The sequence below is a fragment of the Salmo salar genome, chromosome ssa12 (assembly GCF_905237065.1).
Source record: "Salmo salar chromosome ssa12, Ssal_v3.1, whole genome shotgun sequence".
Lineage (NCBI taxonomy): Eukaryota > Metazoa > Chordata > Actinopteri > Salmoniformes > Salmonidae > Salmo > Salmo salar.
Window position 1 is genome coordinate 62,717,341 of NC_059453.1, and position 27,181 is coordinate 62,744,521.

Sequence of the window (27,181 nt, forward strand, 5' to 3'; positions counted from 1 at the left end):
TGGAGCTGTACTGACAAAATACAAGTTAATGTGGGTTTACGGTTCAAAATGTATATAGACACAACACATTTTTCCTAAAAACTCCAACTCCCTCCATACCTCATACATCTCGTTCCAGGTAGGGTTGAGGTTCTCCTTGATCACATGACTCTTAAACTTGACCCCTCCGATGTTAATCTTGGCGTAAGGGTCACTCTTGCCCTTCTTCAGGCCACCCATCAGGTTGTCCTTGGCGATAAGATTCTCGGCCTCCAGTAGGTGGATTCTCAGCACCCCCTAAAAACAAACACTAGTAACAAGACTGCACAAATACAGCAGTATAGCATGACATACCTAATTCACACAGTACTGTATGTGGTATTGTACTGTATACCTCAAAAGAAAACAACTGTAATAATGGCCTTCACTGGCATACTGTATCTCACCTCAGAGCCAAAGCTGGGATCAGGGTTGGTGTGTGTGGGGAGTGTTTCAGGAGGACTGGGTTCCTCAGTGAGCTCCTCAGGTACTTTCCCAGGGACCATCTCAGTAGCTGTTACTCTCTTAGCCTTCTCTGACTCTGGTGCTGGGATAGAGGGAAGGCTGGGGACTGGAGCACTGGGAGTGTCCACTGAACTAGACCTGAGCAGACTTGGTGGAATAAAAGAGAAATTGGTTAATCGTGTGTGTTTGTGTGCATGTGTGTATTAGTACACCCTCATTTGTTCTACCTCTTCTGCACTGTGTTTCTCTCCAGTCTCTGTTCAGCAGTAGAGGCGGCTCGAGCTCTGGGTTGATCTGCCCTCTCCACATCAATCTCACACTTCTTGGGACACAGCAGCTGTAGTAGAACAACACATTTAATAACACCACCATATAACCTTATTACAAAACATCATGCATTGAATTAACACAAGTCTAAAGTGCCTCCTACAGAGAAATAGAGTGTTTGTTAAGTGCAAGTGTGTCTCACCTTGAGTTCAGCCCTCAGTAGAATCTGACTGTCAGGTGAGGCTCCATCCAGACTCAGCCACTGATCCAGGACCAGATCTGGTTCTGACAGCAGCTCTCTGATTGGTACCACCAGAGAACCAATAGGCAAGGTCCAACTGTGAGACAACTAGAGGAGAAGAAAATGGAAGATGGATGAATGACCAGAAGTGAATCTAAGGGGGAGTTGGTGGATCACACACCTTCAGAGTGACAAAATAAGTTTATTCACAGCAGATCTGCACATAAGTCAAACATCCCAGCCTACATGTACTGTATCTCACCTTGTCTCTGTAGGTTGTCTTTCCCAGAACTAGCTCAGCTCCAGCCTTTGGTCCTTCCCCACTTCTTTCTTAAAATCACAAAAAACATAGTGATCAAACAATACAACAGCTATAACAAAAATGATTGCAGACACTAGACAAAATAAAAAGCAACATCTGAGGTTAACCCATATTACAGCTGCAAAAGACAAACAGACCCAATGGCAACAAACCAATGCCTTATAAGTTCAAAGTGGCTAGTGTCTGAGGTGACTCACAGGCAGTGAGTGGGGCTCTATCCATGTAGACGAAGAGAGAGCAGTAGAGGAACAGCCTTGTTCTGGTAGGACTGGAGAGACTGCAGCCGCAGCACCTAAATATGAGGAGGGTTAGAGTTAAAATCACATCAAAACAGGTGGTTAAAAGGTTAAAAACTAGTAATAGAATGGAGGAGAGAAGAGAAGGAAGTGGAACTGACCTGATCCAGTCTGGCTCAGTTGTGACATTGTTGGGTACTCACTCCAGTACCAGGTGAACACGACCTGACTTCACTTCATTCAGAGGTACCACTGAATAGACACAAATCACACATCGATAGAGTGTTTAACTAAAAGTAATGCAATAAGAAGATGAGTGTTCAATGTAAGAGAGCACAGACATTATTTAGTACAAGAGAAGAAGGAGACATGTAAACCAAACTCTGGTCTGTATACTGGGAGTGTATGATGTCTCTCATACTGATGTTACACCTGTGTTAAAGAATTGAGCATCAATGGGGTCCAAAATTAAACTAAACACTTACAGGGAACTACAAAGGATGCTTCAAACCAAGACAACAACAGGGTCACAAAAACATTACAGGACATCGGTTGAGTACCAGACCAACGCCCATGGCCTCGGTCAAAACTAGTGTACTATATAGGAATAGAGTGCCATTTGGGACACAAAAAGCAGTTTTACCTGCCCAGGAAGTCATCCTTGTCCATGTTCCTTATCATACAGCCTCACTCTGACCTCCTGACCTGCCTGTGGTGCCATCACAGTCTGGGACAAACATCACAATAATGTTAAAACCATAGGGAGGAATCACACATATAGAGCACGACAGTCAGTGATAGACAAAATGTAAAATACTTTATACAAATATTTTTACAGTAAAGTGTACAAAGTAATGCAATCACTCTTTTCCACTCATCAGAGAGCAATATGTATTTCATGAAATGGAGTTATAGAAAACGGTTTCCACAGACAAAGACCACAATTAGATAGAGAAAGAAGAGACAGTGCTGCAGAGAGCTAAAGTTGGAAAACAAGGTTGACTACAGTCAGAATAAAATGTTGGTTACACTTGGCCAGAGCTGGGGTCAATTCTATAGTCGCCATACAGGTTGCTTAGGGAGTTACTTGAAGCAACATCTTTCTGTTCAGAGAACAGTCAAGGTAATTGGAAAAAAACGTAGTAAAAAAATAATAATTCACAGGAAATATTTAAACGCGAACAATGGTTTATTTTCAATCATTTCAATGATTTTGGAGATTAAATTATGGGGAAGGAACATTTTTACCAAGGTGTTTTATGCAACTGCGCACAGGGCTCAGCACCTTAAGAGTGGTATAAATGTGATGAACATCAGCATGACGCCAAAGATTCCATTTAACAGACAGTTATCAGATTTGGAGTAGTTTGTGAAGGAGGAAGCAGGCAAATTTGCATTTTATTTTAGTATTTAGGCAAAACTTACATTTTTTTCAGTGGAGAAAACAGACATTGGCATCTTATTTGAAGGACTATTCTGAGGATAACTGCTGGGCAAATGACCACACACATTACTTAGGTGATGGGCTTGGATTTCTGAGCTTTTGAATCTATTATTAATCATTAGTTATAATAGAGACATGAGGGGTGCAGTTAAGCTTGGGAGGGGCTGAGTGCAGGGAAAACGGTACATGTGTGGCAGTACTGATAAGGGGGAAGAGAGCTGTGGATGAGGGGGCTGAGGTCAGGTCAGGTCACGTTAAGGGAAAGGAACCGTTTATTGCCCGTATCACTTAGTTTCCTGCCTAGCAATAAAGATGCAATGTTTAGCGAGAAGGAGGAGACTCCACCCAAAGTGGGGTACATATATACCACCACTACTGTAACCATGTCTGAGTCTGAAGCAGCTGTATTGGCGGGATGAATAAACTTGCATAAGCTTTCATAGCTGTCTTCAACATACCTCTTACTCTGATAAATTAGAACCTAAACATAGGTAATTGACAAAAGTACACCTTTAGTTGAAACGTTGTAATCTTCACAACAGCAGTAGTAAGCATTTGGCTAATTAAAAATAACAGGGGGTCTATTCAATCGTAGATTACAGGGTAAGGCAAAACGGTTTCTAGCACTGCCAGAATCATGTTTGAGTCAATATCTAATCAAATGAATTTTGATCATTATGTTAGGTTCTAATTATCAGAGTAAGAACTCCATCGGACACATACGAAAGCTCAAACCAAGTTTATTCTCCCAAAGGATGGTAACAGCTGAACAGACAAAGACATATTCACACAAGCACTGATATTAACCCATGCTTGAGTCTCCCCTCCCCTACACATCTGAACAGCTAGATCTCTGTTGCTAGACAGAACTCCAGTGGATATCGTTTTCCTCACTTCATCTGGACCTGACCTTGCCCCAAAGTGCTCACTCCTCCCCAACTCCCATGTATGGTGACTAGCACCAGACTGTGTGTCTTCTCCTCCCAGAGGATCCCTCTGGCTGAGAGGCGTAAAGCTTGCCGTTGGCTGGAGAAGTGGGCCAGCCGCCATTGGACTCTGGAGCAGTGGAAACGTTGCTCTCTGGAGTGTGGAGGAATCATGCTTCACCATCTGGCAATGATGGACGGTTGGGTTTGACTTGATGCCAGGAGAACGATACCCGGCCCCCAATGCATAGTGCCAACTGTGAAAGTGGTGAAGGAGGAATAATGGTCTGTAGTACTTTTCGGTTTGGTAGTCCTTAGTTCAGTGAAGAGAAATCTTAACGCCTGGCATACAATATATTATAAGATTCTGTGCTTCCAACTTTGTGGCAACAGTTTGGGGAAGGCCCTTTCCTGTTTTCAGTATGACAATGTGACAAAGCAGGTCATACAGAAATGGGTTTGTGAGATGTATGGGAAGAATCTCAATCAAGCCTTTGCACAGAGTGGGCCTGACCTCAACCCCATGAAACACCAGGCCCAATTCCCAACATCAGTGCCCGACATCACTCAATGCTCTTGTGGCTGAATGGAAGCAAGTCCCCACAGTTATGTTCAACATCTAGTGGAAAGCCTTCCCCAGGAAGAGGAGATTGGTATAGCAGCAAAGGGGGACCAATTCCATATGCCTGTTTGGCCCTGTCCGGGTATCATCGGATGGGGCCACAGTGTCTCCCTGAACCCTCCTGTCTCAGCCTCCAGTATTTATCCTGCAGTAGCTTGGTGTGTGGGGCTAGGGTAGTCTGTTATATCTGGAGTATTTCTCAGTGTCCTGTGTGAATTTAAGTATGCTCTCTCTCTAATTCTCTTCTTCTCTTTTCTCTCTCGGGGGACTGAGCCCCAGGACCATGCCTCAGGACTACCTGGCATGATGACGCTTTTGCGTCCTCAGTCCACCTGGCCGTGCTGCTGCTCCAGTTTAACGTTCTGCCTGGGCGGCTATGGAACCCTGACCTGTTACTGGAGTGTACCTGTCCCAGACCTGCTGTTTTCAACTCTGTAGAGACAGCAGGAGCGGTAGAGATATTTCCGAATGATCGGGGTTATGAAAAGCCAACTGACATTTACCCTGAGGTGCTGAATTGTTGCAACCTCGACAACCACTGTGATTATTATTATTTGACCATGTTGGTCATTTATGAACATTTGAACATTCTGGCCATGTTTGTTATAATTACCGGTACAGCCAGAAGAGGACTGGGCCACCCCTCATAGCGGTTCCTCTAGGTTTCTTCCTAGGTTTTGGCCTTCTAGGGAGTTTTTCTAGCCACCGTGCTTCTACACCTGCATTGCTTGCTGTTTGGGGTTTTAGGTATTTCTGTACAGCACTTTGAGATATCAGCTGATGTAAGAAGGGCTATATAAATACATTTGATTTTGATTTGAATGCCCATGATTTTGGAATGAATGTTAATCTAGGAGGTATCACATAGTGTTGGTATGTAGGTAGTTGTGGAATGGATAGAATGGTATTTCATTCTAAATTTAAGTGAATGTGGTATGGAAACCATAAAATATATAACCTATATAACTAGAATGGGAACTTTTGGTAGTGACAAACTGGCATAGACAGTTAGTAAGGTGGATCATGTTGGTGAGTAGACATATTCTTATCAGAACTGTCTAAGTTTTAATTGTAGAGGTAGACTGTAGAGCAATGTTCCCTCTAATTCTTTAAAGTAACGGAGCAAATTTTCGTAGTTTGTGAGCGAAACTTGATCATTGTGGAATTTTAGAACTTCTGGCACGCTACACAGTAAACACTGATGCTGTACCCTTTACAGCCTGAGACAGTAGGCAACAGGCTATTGTGGCTATTTGAGCATAATGTAGGCCAAACCAACAAAACCAATGGGGCAAATCACATAAAATGTTCACATGGAAATAGCTTTTGATTTCTATGATATAGCCTACAGTAGCCAGTTGTGTTAATGCAGGCTTACATTGCATGAGTATCTTTAAAAAGTTTTAATTATCCAGGGCTTGACATTAATTAATTAATTTTACTCAGTCTGTAACACCACAAATAGGTGACTGTAAATTGCATTGTATTGTGTTATAAGGATGCAAGAAACCACTTTACAAAATACTATACATTATTATTAATTGCTTCACACAATTTTCTTCATAACACATTTCATATTTTCCATGTAGTCTACATTACACAATTCTTTTCTATAATGCATTTAACACAAAGGCTCCACTTTTTCGTACATTACAATTCATTTCTTTCATAATGCATTTTATACATAGCTATGTCAAATTTTAGTGAGGATTGCCAGATTGATAAAATACAGATTTTTGTTTTGTTTTTGTGGTATCGATGAAGGTATTTGGATTGGGGAACAGCATTTTTATGGTGGGAAATTATACACACACACACTTCAAAAATATAGATAACTCACTTTGATTGTGTTTATGTTATAGCCAACTAGATTCATGTATTAATTATCTTTATCGGTAAAATGTTTATAGTTTGCATGTTTCAGTAATGATTAACATGGTTAAATAGTCGTAAGTCTCTGCTTGATTTAGCTTTGGCATAGTTGCTATTTTGATACATATTCTGTATTTCCACTGAAGAAAGCAATAATTAATCAACATACTACTGTAAATAAATGGACACTACCTGCTATTAAACGGAAATTGCCTCTACGTGAATAAATGGTGAGAAATGCTCAGTCTGAAGTCATTCGCTATGGGTTTCACAGCCCTATAATAATGATACAAGTTATATCACCTTTAAAAAGGGTTTATTTACAACCTATGGGTATAGGATGTTGGGAAATAGTGGCGAGGGAGTCTGTAAATGAATGAAATACCCTAAACCTAAGCTACGTTCAATGTGGGTTTCACAGCCTTGTAATAACGATACAAGTCACAGAGGATTTTCTCTGAATAACTGATCAGAGCATAGCACTTTCCATTCAGCTTCATGCAACGCTGATGTAAGGCTCTATCCTGACGCCGTAGTGACCACGCCTTATCCGTCACGCCCATTGTAGCTTATATATCAATGTAATTACACCCAATGTATGTTGAAAAACAGAATGCTTCCCACCACTAGATCACATAACTAGACGTGAGATTGACACAACCGTAATAATCATCATGAAACGGCCTTGGAAGTGCTATAAGTATAAGCCAACATAATTCATTATTTTTACAATAACCTGTTTAACTGCATTGATATGGCTTAATTGATCATAGTCAGACTCGTTATAGTGAAAATACCAAGAAGGGGCCACAAGGGGAATTCTAACCAGATCTTTGATTTTTGTTTCCACATTTATTGATGAATTAATTTCCATCAAGAAAATGTATCCCCATTCCCAAATCAAATACCTCTATCGATACCACAAAAAACACAGACAAATATATTTTTTACAGTGTGTCTCACCTTGAGTTCAGCCCTCAGTAGAATCTGACTGTCAGGCGAGGCTCCATCCAGACTCAGCCACTGATCCAGGACCAGATCTGGTTTTGACAGCAGTTCTCTGATTGGTACCACCAGAGAACCTATCGCCTGATCCCAAGCACTGGAGAGCTAGAGAAAGATAAATACAGAGTGAATTAGAAAGGAAAAGAGAAAAAGGTAGAATGGGAGATTTGTGTGGATGAATTGCAGTGACTGTGCAAGCTGTTTACAGTGGGGTTATGGTTTGGTTTGGTTTCGGTACAGCGGGGAAATTAAATGCCATTCACAATGTTCAGCATTCACAATGTTCCCAGGATTGACTGTTGTGACAGGATTGTTATGTTGGGCGTTATGGGAGGTGGAAATTTTGAACAATTGGCTAACAACCAACAAGCTACGTCAACTATAAACTAAGAGTACAGCTATTAGGCTTGAAAACAAATTATAAAGTAAAAAAAACACAATAATAGATGGCTTTTTATGAATAATGTTTTGTTGTTGCATTTAACTCCCGAAAATGGTGTTATAGAGGCATTTCCTTAGTAGGTTACATCAGAGGTCACCATGTAGGAGAAGTGGGTGCTCAGAATTATAGATGAGTTTCCCACTAACTTAGAAGTTGGAGGGCCAATCAAGTGGATTTTTCCCAGTTGTATGTGGTAAAATCCCACTTCCTACTTGGTTACGAACGCACCATGACACGCACCTCCTTTAGTGCCAGATGCGCACTTGTGACTCTCGTAAAGGGGGCGTGTCTATAGCACAGTACATCTCCCACTATGGCGTAATATGATAGGCTGTCACTGTGAAGTAAGTGTAACACAGGGTGCATCGGCCAATTAATTGAAAACTTCGGCTTTGGCTTGCTTGTATAGAGCGGGTACTACCTGTTTGCTGAAATGGGTGCAAGAGGGAAGTTCGTAACGTGGCTCGAGCACTTTCACGAGGTGCTGAAACCCCCCTATTCTCAACCACACAGAAGGGGTGCTATAAACCAAAGACTGTAAAAAAATATAAACATAGCCTACCTATCGTTCTTGTAATTTCTTTGGCCAGGTCAGAATCAGCTGCCAAGGGCTGCTTGAATGCAGAGGGGAGACAATGTTGTGTTGTTGTTTCTTTGCGTTTCCATCTTGCTCCGGTATACTCGGGTGATGTCAGTGTAAATGTGTCAACATATTTGAGTTGTTGGCAGCTGCATAAGCTATTCTCGTTGAGCGTGGCAACATTCTGTTAATCTTTTATCCACAACTCTCTGTCCATCGCCGTTGTAATCTACTGGGAATCCAAAATGTTCCCAAACTGGAGATTTAAATGAGAAAAGGATCCTCCAATTCTGGTTTATCGATCCCACCACTCGCCATCATACAGAACTAGTTCCTGGCTGCGCTTCACAAAAGGACAATTTGAAATGCGGCCATTAAGATTTGAATTTTGATTACAACGTGTACATAGGCTCTAGTTATTTTAACGGAATAGCCTGAAATGTTTTATCAGCTCAGATTTACTCAAGAGGCATAGGCCTAAAACGCAATGTATATAGGCTTAGTGTTTTTATTTTGTCAATATAATTTTTTACATTTATTCCTTCGGGTTCACAGTGCGGACCGAACCGACGTCCCTTTATCGAACGGTTCGGTACAAATATGTGTACCGTTACACCCCTAATGAGTGACATTATGTTTAGATTAAACATTATCCATGTTTAGCAACTCCATCCTGAAGCAGACTGAACTCTCACCTTCACTATGAGTATCTCCTCTCTGGGGTCACGAACCAGGAAGTAGAAAGCCTCATCCCACAGGGGGGAGTTGGTGCGATCACACACCTTCAGAGTGACAAATAAGTTTACTTTCACAGCAGATCCTGTTACAAGTCAAACATCCCAGCTCTACATGTACTGTATCTCACCTTGGTTCTGTAGGTTGTCTTCCCCAGAACTAGCTCAGCTCCAGCCTTTGGCTCCTTCCCACTCTTCTTAAACTACAAAAAACATAGTGATCAAACAATACAACAGTCATAACAAAAAATGATTGCGAGACACTAGACAAAATAAAAAAGCAACATCTGTGCTTAACCCATATTACAGCTGCAAAGACAACAGACCCAATGGCAACAAACCAATGCCAGGGTTCATAAGTTCAAAGTGGCTCAGTGTCTGAGGTGACTCACAGGCAGTGAGTGGGCTCTATCCATGTAGACGAAGAGCAGAGCAGTAGAGGGAACAGCCTTGTTCTGGTAGGACTGGAGAGACTGCAGCTGCAGCACCTAGAACATGAGGAGGTTAGAGTTAAATCACATCAAAACAGGTGGTTAAAAGGTTAAAAACTAGTAATAGAATGAGAGGAGAGAAGAGAAGAGGAGAGAAGTAGAACTGACCTGATCCAGTCTGTCTGGTTGTGATACTGTTGGTACCCACTCCAGTACCAGGTGAACACGACCTGACTTCACTTCATTCAGAGTGTACCACTGGAACAGACACAAATCACACATCAGATAGAGTGTTCTGAAACTAAAAGTAATGCAATATGAAGATGAGTGTTCCAATGTAAGAGAGTACAGACATTATTTAGTACAAGAGAAGAAGGAGACATGTAAACCTTACCTGGTCTGTATACTGGGAGTGTATGATGTCTCTCATACTGATGTTACACCTGTACAAAAGAATTGAGCATCAATGTAGTCCAAAATTAAACTAAACACTTACAGGGAACTACAAAGGATGCTTCAAACCAAGACAACAACAGGGTCACAAAACATTACAGGACATCGGCTGAGTACCAGACCAGCGCCCTATGGCCTCTGGTCAAAACTAGTGTACTATATAGGGAATAGAGTGCCATTTGGGACACAAAAGCAGTTTCTCACCTGCCCAGGAAGTCATCCTTGTCCATGTCTTTATCATACAGCTCTACCTGGACCTCCTGACCTGCCTGTGGTGCCATCACAGTCTGGGGACAAACATCACAATAATGTTAAAACCATAGGGAGGAATCACACATATAGAGCACGACAGTCAGTGATAGACAAAATGTAAAATACTTTATACAAATATTTTTACAGTAAAGTGTACAAAGTACGCATTTCCACTCTTTCCACTCATCAGAGAGCAATATATTTCATGAAATGGAGTTATAGAAAACGGTTTCCACAGACAAAGACCACAATTAGATAGAGAAAGAAGAGACAGTGCTGCAGAGAGCTAAAGTTGAAAACAAGGTTGACTACAGTCAGAATAAAATGTTGGTTACACTTGGCCAGAGCTGGGGTCAATTCTATAGTCGCTATACAGGTTGCTTAGGAGTTACTTGAAGCAAATATCTTTTCTGTTCAGAGAACAGTCAAGGTAATTGGAAAAAACGTGTAAAAAAAATAATAATTCACAGGAAATATTTAAACGTGACAAATGGTTTATTTTCAATCATTTCAATGATTTTGAGATTAAATTATGGGGGATTTTGTGCAACATTTTCACTCAAGGTGTTTTATGCAACTGCGCACAGGGCTCAGCACCTTTAAGAGTGGTCATAAATGATGACATCGCAATGCGGATGACGTCAAAGATTCCATTTAACAGACAGTTACTCAGATTTGGAGTCAGTTCTGTGAAGGAGGGTGTTGGTAAGTACCTGCATTTTATTTTAGTATTTAGGCAAAACTTACATTTTTTCAGTGAGAAAACAGACATTGGCATCTTATTTGTATGACCATTCTCTGAGGATAACTGCTACAAATGACCACACATTACTTAGGTGATGGGTTTGGATTTCTGAGCTTTAACTATTATTAATCATTAGTTATAATAGAGACATGAGGGGTGCAGTTAAGCTTGGGAGGGGCTGAGTGCAGGGAAAACGGTCACATGTAGCAGTACTGATAAGGGGGGAAGAGAGCTGTGGATGAGGGGGTCGAGGTCAGGTCAGGTCACGTTAAGGGAAAAGGAACCGTTTATTGCCCGTATCACTTAGTTTCCTGCCTAGCAATAAAGATGCAATGTTTAGCGAGAAGGAGGAGACTCCACCCAAAGTGGGGTACATATACCACCACTACTGTAACCATGTCTGAGTCTGAAGCAGCTGTATTGACCCTCTGGGATGAATAAACTTGGTATAAGCTTTCATAGCGTCCGTCATGTTCTTACTCTGATAATTAGAACCTAACATAGGTAATTGACAAAAGTACACCTTTAGTTGAAACGTTGCATTCCTTCACAACAGCAGTAGTAAGCATTTGGCCTAATTAAAATAACAGGGGTCCTATTCAATCAGAAGATTACAGGGTAAGGCAAAACGGTCTTCTAGCACTGCCAGAATCATGTTTGAGTCAATATCCAATCAAATGATTTTTGATTCATTATGTTAGGTTCTAATTATCAGAGTAAGAACTCCACGGACACATACGAAAGCTCAAACCAAGTTTATTCTTCCCAAAGGATGGAACAGCTGAACAGACAAAGACATATTCACACAAGCACTGATATTTAACCTATGCTGAGTCTCCTCCTACACATCTGAACAGCCAATGCATCTCTGTTGCTAGACAGAACCTTAGTGATATCTGTTCTTCCTCACTTCATCTGACCTGACCTTTGCCCCAAAGTGCTCACTCCTCCCCAACTCACGGCTGTCATGGTGACTAGCACCAGACTGTGTCTCTTCTCCTCCCAGAGGATCCCTCTGGCTGGAGAGGTGTAAAGCTTGCCGTTGGCTGGAGAAGTGTAAAGCTAGCCGCCATTGGACTCTGGAGCAGTGGAAACGCGTTCTCTGGAGTGACAAATCATGCTTCACCATCTGGCAGTACGATGGACGAAGTTGGGTTTGACGGATGCCAGGAGAACGATACCTGCCCCAATGCATAGTGCCAACTGTAAAGTTTGGTGAAGGAGGAATAATGGTCTGGGGCTGTTTTTCATGGTTCTGGCTAGGCCCCTTAGTTCCAGTGAAGAGAAATCTTAACGCTACAGCATACAATGACATTCTATAAGATTCTGTGCTTCCAACTTTGTGGCAACAGTTTGGGGAAGGCCCTTTCCTGTTTCAGCATGACAATGTGCACAAAGCGAGGTCCATACAGAAATGGTTTGTCGAGATCGGTATGGAAGAACTTGACCGGCCTGCACAGAGGCCTGACCTCAACCCCATGAAACACCAGGCCTAATCGCCCAACATCAGTGCCCGACCTCACTAATGCTCTTGTGGCTGAATGGAAGCAAGTCCCCACAGTTATGTTCCAACATCTAGTGGAAAGCCTTCCCAGAAGAGTGTAGGCTGGTATAGCAGCAAAGGGGGGACCAATTCCATATGCCTGTTTGGCCCTGTCCGGGGGTATCATCGGATGGGGCCACAGTGTCTCCTGAACCCTCCTGTCTCAGCCTCCAGTATTTATCCTGCAGTAGTTTATGTGTCGGGGGGCTAGGGTCAGTCTGTTATATCTGGAGTATTTCTCCAGTGTCCTGTGTGAATTTAAGTATGCTCTCTCTAATTCTCTCTTTCTCTCTTTCTTTCTCTCTCTCGGGGGACCTGAGCCCTAGGACCATGCCTCAGGACTACCTGGCATGATGACGCCTTGCTGTCCCCAGTCCACCTGGCCGTGCTGCTGCTCCAGTTTCAACTGTTCTGCCTGCGGCTATGGAACCCTGACCTGTTCACTGGACGTGCTACCTGTCCCAGACCTGCTGTTTTCAACTCTCTAGAGACAGCAGGAGCGGTAGAGATACTCTGAATGATCGGCTATGAAAAGCCAACTGACATTTACTCCTGAGGTGCTGAATTGTTGCACCCTCGACAACCACTGTGATTATTATTATTTGACCATGCTGGTCATTTATGAACATTTGAACATCTTGGCCATGTTCTGTTATAATCTCCACCGGCACAGCCAGAAGAGGACTGGCCACCCCTCATAGCTTGGTTCCTCTCTAGGTTTCTTCCTAGGTTTTGGCCTTTCTAGGGAGTTTTTCCTAGCCACCGTGCTTCTACACCTGCATTGCTTGCTGTTTGGGGTTTTAGGCTGGGTTTCTGTACAGCACTTTGAGATATCAGCTGATGTAAGAAGGGCTATATAAATACATTTGATTTGATTTGAATGCCCATGATTTTGGAATGACATGTTCAACGAGGAGGTATCCACATATTTTTGGTCATGTAGTGTAGTTGTGGAATGGATAGAATGGTACTTCATTCTAAATTCTATGAATGTGGTCATGGAAACCATAAAATATATAACCTATATAACTAGAATGTGGGAACTTTGGTAGTGACAAACTGGCATAGACAGTTAGTAAGGTGACTGGGCGTTGGTGAGTAGACATATCTTTATCAGAACTGTCTAGTTTTTAATTGTAGAGGTGTGGTAGACTGTAGAGCAATGTTCCCTCTAATTCTTTGGGGCACGGAGCAAATTTTCGGTCTTGTGAGCGGAAACTTGATCATTGTGGAATTTTGTAAAACTTCTGGCACGCGTTTACAGTAAACACTGATGCTGTACCCTTACAGTTTGAGACAGTAGGCAACAGGCTATTGTGGCTATTTGAGCATAATGTAGGCCAACCAACAAAACCAATGGGGCAAATCACATAAAATGTTCACATGGAAATAGCTTTTGATTTCTATGATATAGCCTACAGTAGCCTATATGTTGTGTTCAATGCAGGCTTACATTGCATGAGACTTTAAAAAAAGTTTTTACATTATCCAGGGCTTGACATTAATTAATTATTTTTTACTCAGTCTGTAACACCATGGGCCAAATAGGTGACTGTAAATTGCATTGTATTGTGTTATATGATGCAAGAAACCACTTTACAAAATACTATACATTATTATTAATTAAGCCTACACAATTTTCTTCATAACACATTTCATATTTCATGTAGTCTACATTACACAATTCTTTTCATAATGCATTTAACACAAGGCTCCACTTTTTCGTGTACATTACACCATTTCTTTCATAATGCATTTTATACATAGCTATGTCAAATTTTATGAGGATTGCCAGATTGGATAAAAAAATACAGATTTTTTTGTTTTGTTTTTGTGGTATCGATGAAGGTATTTGATTGGGGAATGGAAATACATTTTTATGGTGGGAAATTATACACACACACACACTTCAAAAATATAGACACACTCACTTTGATTGTACTCATGTTATAGCCAACTAGATTCATGTATTAATTATCTTTATCTGGTAAAATGTTTATAGTTTGCATGTTTCAGTAATGATTAACATGGTTAAATAGTCGTAAGTCTCTGCTTGATTTAGCTTTGGCATAGTTGCCATTTTGATACATATTCTGTATTTCCACTGAAGAAAGCAATAATTAATCAACATACTACTGTAAATAAATGGACACTACCTGCTATTAAACGGAAATTGCTCTACGTAAATAAATGGTGAGAAATGCTCAGTCTGAAGCCATTCGGCTATGGGTTTCACAGCCCTATAATAATGATACAAGTTATATCACCTTAAAAAGGGTTTATTTACAACCTATGGGGTATAGGATGTTGGGAATAGTGGCGTAGGAGTCTGAAATGAATGAAATACCCTAAACCTAAGCTATGTTCAATGTGGGTTTCACAGCCTTGTAATAATGATACAAGTCACAGAGGATTTTCTTCTGAATAACTGATCAGAGCATAGCACTTTCCATTCAGCTTCATGCAACGTTGATGTAAGGCTCTATCCCACGTGTAGTGACTACGTCTATCCGTCACGCCCATTGTAGCTTATATCAATGTAATTACACCCAACAAAATGTTGAAAAACAGAATGCTTCCCACCACTAGATCACATAACTAGACGTGAGATTGACACAACCGTAATAATCATCATGAAACGGCCTTGGAAGTGCCATAAGTATAAGCCAACATAATTCATTATTTTTACATTAACCTGTTTAACTGCATTGATATGGCTTAATTGATCATAGTCCAGACTCGTTATAGTTGAAAATACCATGAAGGTACACAAGGGGAATTTAAACCAGATCTTTTTTGCAGGTCTTTTGTTTCCCCACATTTATTGATGAATTAATTTCCCATCAAGAAAATGTATCCCCATTCCCAAATCAAATACCTTCATCGATACCACAAAAACACAGACAAATATACCTTTTTACTCCAATCTGGCGACCCTCATGAAATCCGACATAGTACCAGTATCCCAAAGTATTAAGCGAAAACAAGCATAAAAAACAGCATTGGCATTAAATACAAAAAAATTAAAACGTAAGGCAACTATAATATTATATGTATTTCGGTGACAACCTGGTTGATTAACAATATTGTGTTGTTAACACGTTTGTTTTTTATATAAATAAATGTGGAACACAAAAAAAAGCAGTGTAGAACATGATTGCCCAAAATCTATCCTAGTGCTGACTCGTTGGCCCCACCAAATGTTTTTTTCCTATCAATGAAGTCGCACAAAAATGTGTGTCTTTTCGAATAAAGTCACACCATTTTTGGGGTCTTTTCACACAAATTAAGCCACACGAAAACACACCAAATCTGCTGAAATACTTTTTGTACATATCACAAAATCTGCTGAAATACTTTTTGTGTATATTTTTGCACGAATTGAGTGTGAGATTGTGTTGCTTGTAGGAAGCAGTAACTCCCCATGGCTGACCTATACTTCTCTATAACTGAGCTAATAACTCGCCAACTAGCAAAGAATATCAACAAATGTGCACACGCACGGCTCTGCGCTCTGATCTGAAAAGTGCATTCACTCGCGGGTGATTGAAAGACTGCTCGTGGGCTACCCCCGACAAAAGAATTCTACTCCGTTGCGCTCTGGCTCTGCCTACAACAAAATCACAGACTCGTTAGATTTGTTTTGTTACATTGAAAAGGGGCTGAGATAATGTTGATTCGATCACAGGAAAAACATTGATATATATAGTGAAACTAATGGGGCGAATTCAGTTCAATTCAATCTCTTGCGTCTCTGCGCGGCATTGGCATATATCCTGCACCGCAGTCCTGGAGGAAGTAGTTTTGAGGGAACATTGCTGTTTATTTTACAATGTTTTAACCTTTATGAACTGTAAAGGCAATTGAACTGACAGCAGAAAATAAAAAATGACATTCGTTGATTCATGGATATATGGATGAGGCAGGCTCTGTGGTCCCTGTTTGAATAGATAGATCCTGGCTAGTCTCAAAATGCTCAGAAGGCTTTGACCAATCAGAGGGCTTGTGGGCGTGGCTGAGATCCATACAGGTCAGGTTTAGGGGTGGAGCTTAAGTCATAGCAACCACGTGAGTTGATGGGTGATGCTTCATGCTTGAATCCCAAAAGTAATGTCATACAGTGCATTCGGAAAGTATTCAGACCCCTTGACTTTTCCACATTTTGTTACGTTACAGCCTTATCCTGGATTTTTTTTAAATGTCATCATCAATCTACACACTATACCCCATAATGACAAAGCGAAAACCTTTTTTATTTTTTTTAAATTTACATTTGCAAATGTATTTTTTTTTTTAAACACAAATACCTTATTTACATAAGAATTCAGACCCTTTGCTATGAGACTTGAAATTGAGCTCATGTGCATCATGTTTCCATTGATCATCCTTGAGATGTTTCTACAACTTGATTGGAGTCCACCTGGGATGCCATCCCCACCAAGACTCTTCCTACAGCTGGCTGCCCTGCCCTGCCAAAAGGCACCTAAAGGACTCTCAAACCATGAGAAACATGATTCTCTGGTCTGATGAAACCAAGATTTAACTCTTTGGCCTGAATGCCAAGTGTCACATCTGGAGGAAACCTGGCGCCATCCTTACGGTGAAGCATGGTGGTGACAGCATCATGCTGTGGTGATGTTTTTCAGTGGCAGAGACTGGGAGACTAGTCAAGATCGAGGGAAAGATGAACGGAGCAAAGTACAGAGAGATCCTTGATGAAAACCTGCTCCAGAGCGCTCAAGACCTCAGACTGGGGTGAAGGTTCACCATTCCACAGGAGAACTACACTAAGCACACAGCCAAGACAATGCAGGACTGACTTCGGGATAAGTCTCTGAATATCCTTGAGTGGCCCAGCCAGAGCCCAGACTTGAACCCGATCTAACATCTCTGGAGACCTGGAAATAGCTGTGCATCGACGCTCCCCATCCAACCTGACAGAGCTTGAGAGGATCTGAAGAGATTAACGGGAGAAACTCCCCAAATACAGGTGCGCCAAGCTTGTAGCGTCATACCCAAGAAGACTCAAGGCTGTAATCGCTACCAAAGGTGCTTCAACATAGTACTGAGTAAAGGGTCTGAATACTTACGTAAATGTGATTTCAGTTTACATTTTAGAATAAGGCTGTAACCTTACAAAATGTAGAAAAAGTCAAGAGGTCTGAATACTTTCCGAACGCACTGTATGGTAGAGACATGGGGTTTGGACTGTTGTTTTTCTTACTGAATTGAATGGGTATATTTGTGTAAACCTTTAATTAATTAATCCTTTTATGGGTGAACACCCTACTATATGTTTATGATTAGACTGATGTAACACTACCCTAAGTATTATGTAATACTGTATAATATATTATGTACATGGAGCTGTACTGACAAAATACAAGTTAATGTGGGTTTACGGTTCAAAATGTATATAGACACAACACATTTTTCCTAAAAACTCCAACTCCCTCCATACCTCATACATCTCGTTCCAGGTAGGGTTGAGGTTCTCCTTGATCACATGACTCTTAAACTTGACCCCTCCGATGTTAATCTTGGCGTAAGGGTCACTCTTGCCCTTCTTCAGGCCACCCATCAGGTTGTCCTTGGCGATAAGATTCTCGGCCTCCAGTAGGTGGATTCTCAGCACCCCCTAAAAACAAACACTAGTAACAAGACTGCACAAATACAGCAGTATAGCATGACATACCTAATTCACACAGTACTGTATGTGGTATTGTACTGTATACCTCAAAAGAAAACAACTGTAATAATGGCCTTCACTGGCATACTGTATCTCACCTCAGAGCCAAAGCTGGGATCAGGGTGGTGTGTGTGGGGAGTGTTTCAGGAGGACTGGGTTCCTCAGTGAGCTCCTCAGGTACTTTCCCAGGGACCATCTCAGTAGCTGTTACTCTCTTAGCCTTCTCTGACTCTGGTGCTGGGATAGAGGGAAGGCTGGGGACTGGAGCACTGGGAGTGTCCACTGAACTAGACCTGAGCAGACTTGGTGGAATAAAAGAGAAATTGGTTAATCGTGTGTGTTTGTGTGCATGTGTGTATTAGTACACCCTCATTTGTTCTACCTCTTCTGCACTGTGTTTCTCTCCAGTCTCTGTTCAGCAGTAGAGGCGGCTCGAGCTCTGGGTTGATCTGCCCTCTCCACATCAATCTCACACTTCTTGGGACACAGCAGCTGTAGTAGAACAACACATTTAATAACACCACCATATAACCTTATTACAAAACATCATGCATTGAATTAACACAAGTCTAAAGTGCCTCCTACAGAGAAATAGAGTGTTTGTTAAGTGCAAGTGTGTCTCACCTTGAGTTCAGCCCTCAGTAGAATCTGACTGTCAGGTGAGGCTCCATCCAGACTCAGCCACTGATCCAGGACCAGATCTGGTTCTGACAGCAGCTCTCTGATTGGTACCACCAGAGAACCAATAGGCAAGGTCCAACTGTGAGACAACTAGAGGAGAAGAGAAAATGGAAGATGGATGAATGACCTCGTAATTCTGTGAAGAGTATAGTACCCTTTTATAAAAACCCACATCTTTATTAAGCTCTGATCTAAAAAAAATATTTTAACATACACACTTACCTTCACTATGAGGAGCTCTTCTCTGGGGTCATGAACCAGGAAGTAAAAAGCCTCGTCCCATTGGGGTGAGATGGTGCGATCACACACCTTAATAGAGATAGAAAGGAGGCATGAGCAATAATTCACTGTCACAGATCAAAATATCAAATCAAATTGTATTTGTCACATGCGCCGAATACAACAGGTGTAGACCTTACAGTAAAATGCTTACTTACAAGCCCTTAACCAACAATGCAGTTCAAGGAATAGAGTTAAGAAAATATTTACTAAATAAACTAAAGTAAAAAATAAAATAAAAAGTAATAATAAAATAACAATAACGAGGCAATATACAGAGGATACCAGTATAGAGTCAATGTGCAGGGGTACAGGTTAGTCGAGATGATTTGTACATCTAAGAAGAGGTAAAGTGACTATGCATAGATAATAAACAGCGAGTAGCAGCAGTGTAAAAACAAAAGGGGAGGGTGTCAATGTAAATAGTCTGGGTGGCCATTTTATTCATTGTTCAGCAGTCTTATGGCTTGGAGGTAGAATACCATATTAATATTACCATATTATTTTTAAGACACATTGAATGGTTTTAGTGTCATATGTCCATTTTTAACAGGACACATTAAATGGGTTGTCTGTCTCACCGTAGTTTTATGGGAAGTCCCCCCCACAACAAGTTCAGCTCCCACTTTTGGCTCCTTCCCACTCTTCTTAAGCTAGAAACACGCCACAATAAATACACATTCAAAACAAACACACTACATGTGCACAAAATAAGCACCCAGGTTACATATGCAAAATAATATTAGTCCTCTAAACATAATCATCATTAACATTAGCCCTGCACACGAAATCATAAGACCCCCTCCAAACTGAGAAAGAGGTGGAAGACTCACTGGCAGGCCGTCTGCCCTCTCCACAAACACAAAGAGTAGAGCCATGGAGGGAACAGCCTTGTTGTGGTAGGACTGCCTGGACTGGAACTGGAACACCTTAGGGACATTTACACAGGTCACTGGGTCTGTATGGCACTGTGTACAAGGATGCATTACTCTGATGGCAGTGTGTATAATGATTTGATTTATTTTTATTTTATTTAACTAGGCAAGTCAGTTAAGACCACATTTTTATTTACAATAACGGCCTACCCAGGCCTAACCCGGGCAAAGATGGGCCAACTGTGCGCCGCCTTATTGGACTCGAAAATCACGGCCGGTTGTGATACAGCCTGGATTCGAACCAGGGTCTATAGTGACGCCTCTAGCACCGAGACACAGTGCCTTAGACCACTGTGCCACTCAGGAACCCCATGACACGTTACACTACTGTTTAATACTGCCTATTATAAAGCTTATGTTTTGTACTCAGGTCTGATTTGCAAAAGAGATTCTCTGATCACAATAAGATATCTCTAATAAACTTCTGATTAAAAAAAAGAGGAAGAAGGACTGACCTGGTCCAGTATGCCTGGCTCTGATACTATAGGTACCCACTCCAGTACCAGGTGAACACGACCTGACTTGACATCATTCAGAGTGTACCACTGGAACAGAGAGACAACAACTCAGTGTAGTCTACCACTGAAACAGGGAAACGAATGAGCTTTTACATAGGATGGTAACATATGCAGTGATCTGTTTGTGTGAAGGAAAGTATAAAGTCATGTTAACTCCGATGCAGGCAGGCAGATCTCACCTGGTCAGTGTATTGAGAGGTGATGATATCCTTCAAACTAATCTTCAACCTGTATAGGTACATAGGAATATAGGTTAGAGTGCAAACAACTGTACAAACAAACGGAATATGGAGCAAAATCTAATCCGTGGGAGTAGTTACATGTCCCTGCCCAAGGGGGTGCCAAAGTCACCACACATAGACATCTATCTAGCTCCCAGAGACTACATTTGCATCCCAAATGACACGCTAAAGTAGTGCGCTATATAGAGAATATATTGCCATTTGGGTCACAACCTGCATACCTGCCCATGAAGTCATCTTTCATGTCCATGTCCTTATCAAATATCTCTACATGGAGCTCCTGGCCAGGCAGCGTGGTCAGAACCACCTGGGAGACAACACAACACACAACAACAGCTTCACTAAAGGCAATATTCTACATACTAAAACTAGAAACACACAGGGAAGCACTGAGATTTTAAGGTCACCTATTATTTTCATCTAAATAAGGTGTAAGTCCTCATTTGTAGACTGCTGTCTTGGTTGTTAATTTCGTCAACAATAACTATGATTGAAAATATTTGGCAACGACCTATTTTTCATATCGAAAACTAATGACGATAACGATATGAGATGGCATGGGGGAAAAAAACGATAAATGTAACAAATTAGTTGTCATTTTAGTTGACGAAAATGTGACGAGACGAGGATTTCACGTGTGACTAATGGACATTCAATTTGACATGAAGCTCCTTTTCATCTGATTTGTCCAATCATAAGCATGAATGCCTTTGCTGAATATTTAATGCAATCCTCTCATTGGCAGAATGAAGAGTCTTTCAGTAGCGCGGTCCGGCTCTTCCACACAGCTCCCGGGAGGTCACTTCAGTCACTCGTCATTCTTTTGAACTGGTGTGCATTCAGGACACTTCAGTTGTAACTAACCTAAACTAGAAACAATAATGTTTACTCTCTCTTACTTTCATGTAGGCTATTTCTGCTTTGATCACATCAGAAGCTCTATGTTATTCATCTGTGTTGTCGCTCTCGCGCTTCGCAAATGCGACTGCAGTAGTTTTATCCCCCGATTGGAAATATGAATGCTATTTGCTGAATATTAGGAGTACAGTAGCCTAACATGTCTGGCATCGTTGGAAAGCTCAGATTCTCCCCCTTTTAGGGGATTCATTGTTATTTACTCCAATCCCAAGGTTATGACGGGGAGAAAAGAGATGTATGCCTACATTTTTTACCTGTAGCCAAGGCTTTGTAGCCTATGGTAAATCATGGATGGCAATGGTTACAATCTGCCACAATAGCAATGTGCCAGCTATATGAGGGGATAGTAGGTCTAGTTGGACAAGGCTATCTTAATGTGCACATGATGATATCAATTATTTCATGGGGGAGAAATGCAATAAAATTACTGTGATTAAAACTAGATTAAAATTGTCCAGAGTTTTAGCTGACTGACAACAAAAACCAAGAATGAAAACACTCAAATGTGACTAAGTCTAAAAGGTATTTTAGTCATAAAGACTAACACTAAAACTAAATCTAAAATAACTTCCAAAAGTATCACTGGTTGATAAGCACTCTTTCTGTGGTTCTGTTTTCTGATGACCAGAGGCCTCCTTGAACTCATTATAACCCTACAGTCGTATGACTGTCCGTTTTAACCAATTACTTTATTTGTTTTGTTAAAATGTTCCGACTTGAAAATTAAGAAAATATTAGGTTGATATCGTACCTCATACATCTCGTTCCAAGTGGGGTTGAGGTTCCTATTGATGACCCGGCTTTCAAAGGTCTCACCCCCGATGTTGATCTTGACATAGGGGTCACTCTTGCCCTTCACCATGCCCCCCATCATGTTGTCCTTTGGGACCAGATTTTGGCCCTCTAGAAGGTGGATTCTAAGCACCCCCTAAAACAAAACACAATGTCATCATAGACTCAGACTCTTCAACATTGCAATCACACTTTAACTTGGTTTATTTGTAACTACCTTAGTTACTAACAATAACATGTATGTCCATGTATATTACATGCTTTACCTCTGTGGCAAAGCTGGGGTCAGGGGAGGTCTGTTGGGGGCGTATCTTTGAGAGACCAGCTGCTAGGCTAGCTGCCTCTGTAGAGGAAGTGGGAATGTTCTTCTCATCCAACCATAGCACCTGAGAGAGAAAGGGAGAGCGAAAAACAATGAGAGAGAGAAACAAAGAGAGAGAGAGAGAAACATAAAGAGAGAGACAGATAACGAGAGAGAGAAACAAAGAGAGAGAAACAAAGAGAGAGACAGAAAGAGAAACAAAGCGAGAGAGAGACAGAGAGAAACAAAGAGAGAGAGACAGATAAAGTGAGAGAGCGAGATAAACAAAGAGAGTCAGAAAGAAAGAAAGAAAGAAAGAAAGAAAGAAAGAAAGAAAGAAAGAAAGAAAGAAGAATGCATTACACATAGGCCAAACTGAGCTTTAGAGATGTGCATCCACCTTACTGTAGGTTGGGATTGAGAGGAGGAACCAGTCCTTACCCTGAGTACAGTGTTGATGTAGATGCGGCTGGCAGGGCCAGATTTGTCTAGCTGGAACCACTGGTCCAGAGACAGGTTGGGGCTGGACAGCAGACGGGACAGAGGGATGGACAGGCTACCTAGAGTCTGAATCCGGTCGTTGTCTTTAACCTGGAAGAGATGGGAGGATAGTGAGAATGTTCAATGAAGAATACACACATAGGAAAGAGTGTGGTCATTCAACAGATTGCTATGAGGTAACAGACAGAAATAATGCATTCAAATAATAACAAATTGGTGCAAAACATGTTATGGAGTTAGAATATCAAGGTACTTGAATGTCTATTGACTGCTTGCGTGGATCTGGGATGAAGAAGGTGAAGGCATCCTCCCACTCTGGGTTGATTGTCGTCCAACAGGTCTAAAAACAGTGTAAAGGATTAGAGAGAATGCAAAATAGGAGTGGGTTTGACTTCAAAGCAAAGGGTTATGATAGTCTATTACTATGGTAGCCCCGTTTGGTCCTTTGTTCCACTATAGGAGCCGGATGGAATAAGTCAAGTAAGTCACTACTCTGGTAGTTTTACCCTGCTCTCTCGAGTGATGTCCTGCACAGACAACTGCACCATGGGACTGGGTTCTTTGTTGCCCTTCTTCATCTAAAACACACACATACAAACACACATCAACATATAAAACACACAAACAACTTTAACACTTTATTAATGTAGCACTACGGGGGCTTTTGTTTCGGCCCAGCACTATCAACATTTGATTCAACTAATCAAGTTATTGATAATTAGATTTGATTAGTTGAAACAGATGTGTTTGTGCTGGGTTTGTAACAAAAGCGTGCACACTCTGTAGCTCTTCAGGACTAGGGTTGGTAACCACTGGCATAGACGTTGCATGGCAACCGCCGAAAAACAGTAGAAAGAGGAAACAAGTTGAGTGCCAAGAGTTTCAGGAAGTCTAAACACAGCACCACTATGGGTGTGTTTCATTGCAGAAGGTTGTTCCCTCTCCTTGGCTCCCATTCACTTCCTTTTGCAGATCAGACAGGACTGGATAGGTGAAAACAACATGTCGTGAAAGCTAGCCTTTAAAGCCGATGTTGCAATTATCTCAGATCAGTGATGGGAAGTGAACAAGGGCCGAGGGTAGGGAACAACTCTGTGTAACAAGAACCCTAGTGACAGTTACAGCGCTACCCTTGCAGCCACAGACAGGATGCAGCTTAAGGGCTGAGAGAGGAGGAGGAGGAGGGGGGAGAGGTTGACGAGGTGTGACTCACAGGAAGGGCTTCAGCCTTGTCCAGATACACTGCCAAGATGGCTGCCGAGGGGGGATCAGAAGTCTTACTGGACACTGTCAAGCTCTTGTTCCTCTGAAGAACCTGGGAGAGGAAGGGAGAGGGGGAGGAGTTGAGAGAAGGGGAGAGGCACTTAGCTCTAAGCACTTTTCATTCTGCACATTCCTTCACTACAGCTCACTGCCAGCGTACACAGTCACCACAATGTATAATCAAACAAGACGGAATGGGCCTCATATTGCTGTAACATTAACTTTGGGAGGAATAATATGATAGGGAGGATACGGATACAGACCTGCTCCAGTTGCTCTGTATTGGGCAGCAAGACCAACCACTCCAGTCTGAAATGGACCCGTCCTGACTTGGTTTCTTTCAGGGTGAACCACTGAGAAACAAAAATACAGATTGTGATGACAATGTAGTGTCTAACCGTGTCAGACATTCAATAATTCTCAAAATAACTCACTTCATCAACAACTGTAGACTTCTTCACAATACCCAAATCTATCTTGGTTCTGTAGGAAACGGCAGAGTGGGAGAGAGACAAAAAGAGAAATAAACAAAAGCAGAGAAAACAAGACAATGGAGAAAAAGAAGGAAAAGAGATCCAGCCGTATTTAAGGAAGAGAAGAGAACACTACATGTAAAACACTAGGAGACTTTCTACTCTTTCTACTCAGTTACATGGCTATGTCAGGTGAAAGGGAAGGGAAACAGTCAAAAGTGGCAGTGTGGCACACAGAAACCCATGGACAGTCAGTGAGATGTAGCTACCTCCCCAGGAAGTCATCCTGGTCTGGGTCTTTGTCATACACCTCCACCTCCAGCTCCTGACCTGGTACTTCATGGACTATGACCTGACATACACACATGGACATACAGTTGCATTCGGAAAGTATTCAGATCCCTTGACTTTTTACACATTTTGTTACGTTACAGCCTTATTTTAAAATGGATTACATAGTTTTTTCCCCCTCATCAATCTACACACAATACCCCATAATGACAAAGAAAAAACAGGTTTTTTGACATTTTTACGTATCACATTGACATAAGTATTCAGACCCTTTACTCAGTATTTTGTAGAAGCACCTTTGCCAGCGATTACAGCCTCGAGTCTTCTTGGGTACGACGCTACAAGCTTGGCACACCTGTATTTGGGGAGTTTCTCCCATTCTCTGCAGATCCTCTCAAGCTCTGTCAGGTTGGATGGGGAGCGTTGCTGCACAGCTATTTTCAGGTCTCTCCAGACAGGTTCAAGTCCGGGCTCTGGCTGGGCCCCTCAAGGACATTCAGAGACTTGTCCCGAAGCCACTCTTGTCTTGGCTGTGTGCTTAGTGTCATTGTCCTGTTGGAAGGTGAACCTTTGCCCCAGTCTGAGGTCCCAGGCGCTCTGGGGCAGGTTTTCATCAAGGATCTCTCTGTACGTTGCTCCATTCATCTTTCTCTAGATCCTGACTAGTCTCCCAGTCCCTGCCGCTGAAAAACATCCCCACAGCATGATGCTGCCACCACCATGCTTAACCGTAGGGGTGGCGCAGGTTTCCGCCGGACATGATGCTTGGCATTCAGGCCAAAAAGTTCAATCTTGGTTTCATCAGACCAGAGAATCTTGCTTCTCATGGTCTGAGAGTCTTTAGGTGCCTTTTGGCAAACTCCAAGCAGACTGTCATGTGCATTTTACTGAGTGGCTTCTGTCTGGCCACTTTACCATAAAGGCCTGATTTGGTGGAGTGTTGCAGAGATGGTTGTCCTTCTAAAAGGTTCTCCCATCTCCACAGAGAAACTCTGGAGCTCTGTCAGAGTGACCATCGGGTTCTTGGTCACCTCCCTGACCAAGGTCTTTCTCCCTCGATTGCTCAGTTTGATCGGGGAGTAAAGCTCTAGGAAGAGTCTTGGTGGTTCCAAACTTCTTCCATTTAAGAATGATGGAGGCCACTGTGTTCTTGGGGACCTTCGATGCTTGGGGACCTTCAAAAAAATTGGGGCACCCTTCCCCAGTTATGTGCCTCGACACAATCCTGTCTCGGAGCTCTACGGACAATTCCTTCGACCTCATGGCTTGGTTTTTGCTCTGACATGCACTGTCAACTGTGGGACCTTATATAGACAGGTGTGTGCCTTTCCAAATAATGTCAAATCAATTGAATTTACCACAGGTGAAGTTGTAGAAACATCTCAAGGATGATCAATGGAAACAGGATGCACCTGAGCTCAATTTCGAGTCTCATAGCAAAGGGTCTGAATACTTATGTAAATAAGATAGTTCAGTTTTGATATTTTTCAAACATTTCGAAAAACCTGTTTTTCGCTTTGTCATTATGGGGGTTTGTGTGTAGGTTAATGAGGGAAAAAAAGTAATTCAATAAGGCTGTAACGTAACAAAATGTGGAAAAAGTCAAGTGGTCTGAATACTTCCGAATGCACTGTACACACACAATGAGGACCAACAACACAGAGACATCAATAAGGAGACAATGTGTCTTTACTCTGTGA

The 27,181-nt window shown here is 41.8% G+C and overlaps 1 protein-coding gene across 1 annotated transcript in view; it reads right to left on the reverse strand.

The window, feature by feature from the left end:
• The window catches only part of esyt1b (extended synaptotagmin-like protein 1b), a 59,019-nt gene that overhangs the window by 17,454 nt on the left and 14,384 nt on the right, over positions 1-27,181 (reverse strand). Inside the window, exons 10-39 of the mRNA XM_045692129.1 lie at positions 25,460-25,542; positions 25,152-25,200; positions 24,981-25,070; positions 24,668-24,769; positions 23,961-24,032; positions 23,708-23,794; positions 23,395-23,544; positions 22,919-23,038; positions 22,612-22,788; positions 21,164-21,249; positions 20,880-20,928; positions 20,638-20,727; positions 20,081-20,176; positions 19,829-19,900; positions 19,191-19,277; positions 18,912-19,058; positions 18,670-18,779; positions 18,394-18,589; positions 18,060-18,236; positions 10,263-10,345; positions 10,000-10,048; positions 9,774-9,863; positions 9,567-9,662; positions 9,306-9,377; positions 9,136-9,222; positions 7,377-7,523; positions 953-1,099; positions 711-820; positions 426-630; positions 100-276 (exon numbers count right to left, since the gene is read on the reverse strand). Coding sequence (XP_045548085.1) covers positions 100-276; positions 426-630; positions 711-820; positions 953-1,099; positions 7,377-7,523; positions 9,136-9,222; positions 9,306-9,377; positions 9,567-9,662; positions 9,774-9,863; positions 10,000-10,048; positions 10,263-10,345; positions 18,060-18,236; positions 18,394-18,589; positions 18,670-18,779; positions 18,912-19,058; positions 19,191-19,277; positions 19,829-19,900; positions 20,081-20,176; positions 20,638-20,727; positions 20,880-20,928; positions 21,164-21,249; positions 22,612-22,788; positions 22,919-23,038; positions 23,395-23,544; positions 23,708-23,794; positions 23,961-24,032; positions 24,668-24,769; positions 24,981-25,070; positions 25,152-25,200; positions 25,460-25,542 — 3,303 coding nt within the window. The remainder of the gene's footprint in view (positions 1-99; positions 277-425; positions 631-710; positions 821-952; positions 1,100-7,376; positions 7,524-9,135; positions 9,223-9,305; positions 9,378-9,566; positions 9,663-9,773; positions 9,864-9,999; positions 10,049-10,262; positions 10,346-18,059; positions 18,237-18,393; positions 18,590-18,669; positions 18,780-18,911; positions 19,059-19,190; positions 19,278-19,828; positions 19,901-20,080; positions 20,177-20,637; positions 20,728-20,879; positions 20,929-21,163; positions 21,250-22,611; positions 22,789-22,918; positions 23,039-23,394; positions 23,545-23,707; positions 23,795-23,960; positions 24,033-24,667; positions 24,770-24,980; positions 25,071-25,151; positions 25,201-25,459; positions 25,543-27,181) is intronic.